At 35.5% G+C, this 8,306-nt stretch overlaps 1 protein-coding gene across 2 annotated transcripts in view; it reads right to left on the bottom strand.

The window, feature by feature from the left end:
• dock2 (dedicator of cytokinesis 2) overlaps window positions 1–8,306 on the bottom strand; it is a 118,918-nt gene that overhangs the window by 57,544 nt on the left and 53,068 nt on the right. For both annotated transcript variants that reach the window (XM_084430589.1, XM_084430590.1), the window contains exon 26: window positions 447–542. In XM_084430589.1, coding sequence (XP_084286715.1) covers window positions 447–542 — 96 coding nt within the window. The remainder of the gene's footprint in view (window positions 1–446; window positions 543–8,306) is intronic.

The following is an 8,306-nucleotide window of genomic DNA, read 5'->3' as shown; positions in this document are numbered from 1 at the left end:
CAAGCTCACGTCTTCCACACCGTATCTGTCCTGTCTACATGTCCAGACTTGAAAATATACAGTATATATATATATACGCAAATATATAGAATAACAAATATTATAATCAATGTATTTTTATACGCCAATATTCAGATAGTCAAAGACTACATTTCCCACAGTGCACTTCTTCCTCCCTCCACCTGTTTGTAATTGAGATACTTAAGATGACGTCAATAAAATTGTGTATTTTAATGCAGTAAATGTTTCTGTTCTGGCCACAAATGACGCAATCAGAGGAGCACAAGTAAAAGTAAATCTCAAAATATCACAATTGGCCTTTGTTTACATCATTGACTCTAAGTATGAGGTATATTAATAGCGATACTTGGCGCTATTAACTGTAAAATAGCATTAATAGAGGGAAGAGGAAAGGGTATGGAGAGGATCTAGTGGCTTTAACTCACGATGAGAGTGTGTTCTCGGCCCATGGTGATGACTGTGCGGTTTATCGTCCTCAGCAGAGACGACACAATGTCCTGAATGTGCTGAAATGTGTCTCCCTGGAAGAGAAAGAGACAAAACGCTCGTCATTTGTATTCTAGCGCTGAACCGCACTGCATCCAAACGGTCAAAGATTTTCTCATTAACTCACACAATTAAAACAAACACACAGATTTACTCTTGAGTTCCTCACCTCAATGTTTCCTGTTTATAAGCTACAAATCTTAAAGGAATAATTCCAGCAAAATGTAAATTATCTCATCATAAACTGCTCTTTTCCATACAAATGAAGGTGAACGGTGACCGCGGCTGTCAAGCTAGACTTATTTTCAGTTAATAGCCTTTTAAATATGTGTTGCTTTCTCACATAAACAATTCAGAAGACGTTGATTACAAGTCACTGTCGTGATGTTGTCATTTATGAACCTTTACAGCCCCTGGACACCATTTCACGTTCATTGCACAGAAAAGAGCAGCGTGAAATGAGTTAATGCTAACAGAATTTTTACAAAATTTGGTTGCCCATTTCTTTTAACTATGCTACAAATGAACAGTGAAATGTGTGTTTGTGTTTAAGTTGCAGGTCTGGTCTCTCTGGCTCCTTCACACTGATTTATTGTTTAAATGTATTGATCTGACTGAAGAGCTCTGGAACGGCCCAGATGAGTGTGTGTGTGTGTGTGTGTGTGATGTCACCTAAAGGCCTTTTATTTCTTTTTATTTGTTTTTGTAAATCAATGCTGAGAGTTTAAAACCTATCTGGATCTAAAAAATATCTCAATTTCTAAAAGTCCCTTAAACTCAACTTAAATCTTAATACATGTTCCTGATCTTTTGCTGCACAATTCAGCACGAATAAACATGTGATGCCTCAGCAGAGGTTGTGATTGGATAACTGGACAAACCAGCGGACCAATCGCATCACAGCATCTCAAATGTTGGTTTGGTGATTCTGAAACGCTTGAGCCGAAGTCTGTCATCAGAATGATTCGGTTTAATTTCCTCCAGAAGCGTCTCACATGATTTTGTTCCCAAAACACCAGCATCTGAACATGACAGCGTTTCACAGACGCAACTCATTTCTGATGGAGGAAAAAACTTCTTTTTTACAGTTATTTTTGCGCCAGTTTCTCAGAAAGTGATTATTTTGTTCTGGATGGAAACCAATCTTTATGCGATATTACAATTTTGCACATAATTATGGAAATATTATCAAAATTTTAATAAATGGATAACATTTACAGTAAGGTTTCATTTGTTAACAGTGGTCAATGCATTAACTAACACGAACTAACAAAAAGCAAAATATTTTTACAGCATTTATTAACAAAAATGTTGACCTTCGTGTTAGTTCACGGTGCATTAACTAACAAGATACAAGCTTTGATCTTAAAAATGTATTGGTAAATGTTGAAATTAACATTAAGATGAATAAATGCTGTACAAGTATTCTTTACTGTTAGTTCAAATTAACTAATCTAGTTTATAATGTTAACAAAAGAAACTTTGTTTTAAAGTGTTACCAATAAATACTACAATTGTATAGAAATAATACTAAAATAACACTTGAATAAGCCTGTGTGTGTGTGTGTGTGCGTGTGTGTGTGTGTGTGTGTTTACCACCCCCTCACTAATTTCATGACGCAGAGGCGGATAAAGTGAGGGATTGAGAGAGAGAAACATCTGTTCATCTCTACATGGAGTATTTCATTTCATATTGTGTTTCTCAGTTCTTCACTTCAGCTGCCGATACAAACTCTCTCTCTCTCTCTCTCTCTCTCTCTCTCTCTCTCTCTCTCTCTCTCTCTCTCTCGCTCTCTCTAGCTTCAGTCTTTCTCATCGGCTTCTTTCTTTCTCAGTGGTCAGTGGATGACGGCTTAATCGTGTACATCTATAATCCTTGCAGAGAGTGTGTGTGTGTGTGTGTGTGTGTGTGTGTGTGTGTGTGTGTGTGTGTGTGTGTGTGTGTGTGTGTGTGCGTGCGCAGATATCTATGGCACCTGTAGCCTGTCCTTCGGTACAGTTTCCATTTCTCTATCTTTCTGTGCACAACGGCGCTCCCTCGTCAGTCTCACATCACACTCATGAATGACACCTATCAACAGCATGTTCAGCTCACATTTCAACCCAAGATCAAAAGAACAAATATATTTTGCTGAAATGTTATATTACGGTATGTCTATTTTAGAGTTGTTTATATAATGTCTATTTTAGAGTTTTTGCGTTATATCAGCAAAATTCAGCTTTGATCACAGGAATATATTCAAATAGTTATTTTAAATTGTAATAATATTTCATAATATTACAGTTTTTACTGTATTTTTGATTAAATAAATGCAGCCTTGGTGAGGAGAATAGACTCTTTCCAAAAAAAAAAATCTCACCAACCCCAAACTTTTGTATCATAGTGTATAATGACCATACCATAGTGAAATATGACAAGGACACTTTTAATCTTAATTCTTGTATCATTATATATTAGAAGGATGTATGCACTTGTCACATTCCAATAGAATTCACATTCCGTTTTACAACAGCTCTGAACTCATCCACACTGAGGCCGTGTGTCCACCAAAGCATTTTTTCACGCGGGTGGCGTATTTTTTCCAATTGTTTTCAATGGGAGCGCCGCATTTTTTAAACGCCATGAGCGTAACGAGGCGCTGAGCGTCTTTTTCACGTTGAAGAATGTTCAACGAATGTTCAGAATGTTCAACTTTGGGTAAAACGCAGCGCTCATCACTGTCACTTTTTACCCAACCGTCCAATCACAGCGGAGGAGGGGCGGGACTAATACCACACCGACCAACCGCCAAATGCCTAAGGCCGTGTGTCCACCACAGCGTTTTTATCCAGCTGAAAACGCTAGTCTCTGCTGTAAACGCCTAGCTGTGAGCGCTTCAGAGTGTTTTGGCAGCGCATCGTTTTTTTCAGTTGAGACGCTTCGCTTGTTATGATACGGAATATCCGCGAAAGTGTTACTAGTATCTCATTTCACACATATTTTGTTTCTGTGTTGATTCTATATTAAAATGTCGATACAATGTAACGTATTTTCTCTGGCTCTTGTTTTAAATGATTTTGTTCCGTTATTATGCTTGTTGTCATCATCTGTTGATGTTGTACAAGCAGAATGTGGCGGTTGGTCGGTGTGGTATTAGTCCCGCCCCTCCTCCACTGTGATTGGACGGTTGGGTAAAAAGTGACAGTGATGAGCGCTGCGTTTTACCCAAAGTTGAACATTCTTCAACTCTCGGCGACCTGTAAAAAGCGCTCAGGCTGTGTGTCCACCAAAGCGTTTTTTCACGCGGCTGGAGTGTTTTTTCAATTGTTTTCAATGGGAGCGCCGCGTTTTTATGAGCGTAACGAGGCGCTGAGCGTTTTTTTCACGCTTGAAGCGCTCTGTGTTTTTTACAGGTCGCCGAGAGTTGAAGAATGTTCACCCTAATCGTAACCGTCCAATCACAGTGGAGGAGGGGTGGGACTAATACCACACCGACCAACCACCAACATTCTGCTTGTACAACGTCAACAGATGACGACAACAAGCATAATAACGGAACAAAATCATTTAAAACAAGAGCCAGAGAAAATACGTTACATTGTATCGACATTTTAATATAGAATCAACACAGAAACAAAATATGTGTGAAATGAGATACTAGTAACACTTTCGTAGATATTCCGTATCATAACAAGCTGAAAAAACCGCAACGCTGCAAAAACGCTCTCAAGCGCTCTCAGCTAGGCGTTTACAGCAGACACTAGTGTTTTCAGCTGGCTAAAACGCTTTGATGGACACACGGCCTTAGAAATACCTAGACAGCTCATTCTCATCCCAGCATCACTGTAGTGTGTGTGTCAATCACTTGCTCTCACAGATGTATTTTTAGAGGAATCTTTTGATGTGAATAATATTTTGAAGCCTCTAGGAGAGTTTAATTCAAACCGCAGCATGAAACATGCCCTGAGAGAGAGAAAGAGAGTGAGAGCATCCTCCTCACACGTCTCTCTCGATCGCTGTTTATTTGAACTGTGAAACGCTCTCAGAATCCTGTTAAAAGAGCAGACGAGAGGAGGCAGGAGAGGTCATGACCCCGTCACATCTTCATTCTGCTCTCTCTTCAACACTCCATCAACCTCATCAGTCGCTCAGTCTGACCCGCTCGCCTTTCCTCTCCACTCAAACACAAACAGCTACTTAAGGAATTGTATGGGTTCAATACAAGCTAAAGGTGAAGTGTGTCATTAGTCCGATGTTAAAACACTTTCTCGTAAACACGCTTATAATATTCAGGCAACTATCTAGTCATGAGGGCGCAGGCTGATAGGTCCTTTACATGCGATCTGCAAGCAATCACCTCATCTGATTGCTTGATCAACATTCATAATGTGACCCTGGATCACAAAACCAGTCACATGTCACACGGGTATATTTGCATATACTTACATTGTATGGGTCAAAATTATCGATTTTTCTTTTATGCCAAAAATCATCAGGATATTAAGTAAAGATCATGTTCCGTGAAGATATTTAGTAAATTTCCTACCGTAAATATATAAAACATGTATTTGTGTGAGTGAATGCAGCACAATCTCCAACATAAATGAACAACTTTAAAGGAGATTTTCTCAATGTTTTGATTTTTTTGCACCCTCAGATTCCAGATTTACAAATATTGTCCTATCCTAACAAACCATACATCAATGGAAAGCTTATTTATTCAACTTTCAGATGATGTATACATCTGACCCATGTGACTGGTTTTGTGGTCCAGGGTCACATATAGTCTGGTTGATTGTTTGCTGTAAGCTAATCCTGCAGTGCTATCAGAGTTCCTCTGAAACCCTCCACCTGTCTAGATCCGCTACAGGATTTATGTATTCATGTGTATTTATGCAGCAGCAGCCTGTCTTACATGCTTACAGCAGCGTGTCTGTGTATCTATTAGCATTAGCAAGTCCATACGTGCTGTGCAGCAGCTGAGCGTAGCAGATCTAGTCCACCAAGACCAAATACATTAACATTGCCTTATTCAATGACATGCTAAAACTTTTCAGAGAGTTTTATATATAAATATAAACTATATTTAGGGCATTAAAGGGTTGATTTCCTGAGGAGTGCAAACACTGCTGTGTTTCCTTAGCACTTGTGGCATGACTGACTGATTACCACTGAAAATGAAGGACGACATACAGAGAGATAAATCAAACCTTAATTGAATAACAAGAAGTGTCTCTATAACTGTTAAAATTATGATTAAAACTACTTTTCATCCCATTAAAATAAATAAATACATGAATTGTATTATAAATGTCTAATATAAAATAATATCATATCATATAATACAATTTAATATATATTTTAAAATTATATATATATATGTATATATATATAATAAAGGTATATATGTTTGTTCAATATTAAGACATGTTACAAATATTCTTATGAAAATGTATATATTATATAATTTTAAAGTAGTAATATATGGTAAGTAATATTAAATATAAACATGATTTAAAATTATAATTAAATCAACTTTAAACTATATAACCATTTTAATATAAAGACATATATTAAATATATATTTTAAGTAAATATATAAATATATAATACATATATTTATGTAATAAATAGTAAGCAATATTGATCAAATATATTCATATATTTATATAAAAAAATCTTAATATTAAGACATCAAATATTAATATTTACAATTATAATTACAAAATTGGCAAAATGTATATAGACGTTAAAAAATTAAGACAAATATAAGTAATATATATAATATTTAAAATATAAATATATATATATATATAATATTGCATATATTATTTAAATTATATTAATTATTAATAAAAACAATTAAGAAGTAATAAAAAGTCATTAATACTGATGATAAATATTCATATACAATGATGTAATATTTATATAAAATAATAATATTAGGACAATAATATAAATACATTTAAAGAAAATGTATATTACTTAAAATTAAGTAAAATGTATTATATTATACTATATTACTACATGTATATATCATATATACATTCATATTTATATACAAATGAAGTCAAAAGCTCTACTTATCTTCCGATTTAAATCTGACCCCACCTACTTCCACTGGAAGACTATTACTGCATACAGTGCTATGCATAAGTTTAGACACCCATACTAAAGTTGACTAAAAAGAGGAATAAAAAATCATCTTTTGGAAACTGAACTTAATGCCTTAATTTAAAAAAATAGGAAAAATCCAACCTTTAAGGACACCAATTTTCTTTGTGAATGAATAATGCATCGTAAATAAATAAATGTTCTTCCTTAAAATACAGGGTGCATAAGTGAGTACACCCCTATGTTAAATTCCCATAGAGGCAGGCAGATTTTTATTTTTAAAGGCCAGTTACTTCATGGATCCAGGATACTATGCATCCTGATAAAGTTCCCTTGGCCTTTGGAATTAAAATAGCCCCACATCATCACATAGCCTTCACCATACCTAGAGATTGGCATGGTTTTATTTCAGTTAGCCTAATAGCTAGTTTGATTTGCATTGAGAGATGATCTTATGGAAAGTACCCCATGCCAATCTCTAGGTATGGTGAAGGCTATGTGATGATGTGGGGCTATTTTAATTCCAAAGGCCAAGGGAACTTTATCAGGATGCATAGTATCCTAAAAAAAAAAAAAAAAAAAAAACTTAAAAATAAAAATCTGCCTGCCTCTATGGGAATTTAACATAGGGGTGTCCAAACTTATGCACCCTGTATTTTAAGGAAGAACATTTATTTATTTACGATACATTATTCATTCACAAAGAAAATTGGTGTCCTTAAAGGTTGGATTTTTCCTAATTTTTTAAATTAAGGCATTAAGTTCAATTTCCAAAAGATGATTTTTTATTCCTCTTTTTAGTCAACTTTAGCATGGGTGTCTAAACTTATGCATAGCACTGTATATTTATTATCAGAAATGTATGCAGTCATAGACTTATAGTTACGCCACAGATGTTGTCGATAGAACTTCACCTGTTTTGAACCCAGAACTTTCCTCTTAGAGCAGCAGGACCAATGCTGATGTAAACACACACACACACACACACACACACACACACACTAAAATGACTTTTTGTGTGAGATTGAGCAACAATTTGTTTTAAACAGGCAGCGCTGATAAACACACAGCTGTGTCCTGACCTCTTTCATTATCTCCCTCTCTCTCCGTCTCACCGGTTTCTTTGTGGAAGTGGAAGGTCAGGAAGTTCAGTGTCTAAATGCATCACCGTTTCGGAAAGTGAGATTAGAGCATCAGACGAGTGTAATCTGCTGCCATTTTAGTAATTAAAAAACCGCTCCGGGTTTTACATCTAGGTGAGTTCGTGTGTGTGTGTGTGTGTGTGTGTTTTTGAATAGATGCATTTTTATAATCAGAATCATAATCCTCGGAAAGTTGGAAGATTTTAAACCTCAGAAACTTCCAAATTCCTACTCAAAAAGTGCAAAATTAACTATTTTTAATCAATATTTGTTTCAGTATTGAATAAAATACTATGGAATTTCTCATGGTCTTGGTTGAGTGTATTGGTGCGTTCAAGTCCTCCTGGGAAGTTCGTGTTTACGACGGCATGCATTAATTATTATGTCACTTTTTAAGATGGCGGTGTACTTTCTCTCAATTAATAACACAAAAATACAGTAAGGTTCTTTAACTCTACTTATAGAAAATGAAGAAAAAGGAATGTGGATCAGGTGCGTTTTGCTTTATTATGTTTTTAATCACTTTATGAAGCACTGTATACTTAATCGTGCCATATTATATT

The sequence above is a fragment of the Rutilus rutilus genome (assembly GCF_951802725.1).
Source record: "Rutilus rutilus genome assembly, chromosome: 14".
In the NCBI taxonomy this organism is placed as follows: domain Eukaryota; kingdom Metazoa; phylum Chordata; class Actinopteri; order Cypriniformes; family Leuciscidae; genus Rutilus; species Rutilus rutilus.
This window is presented reverse-complemented; position numbering and strand designations above follow the sequence as displayed.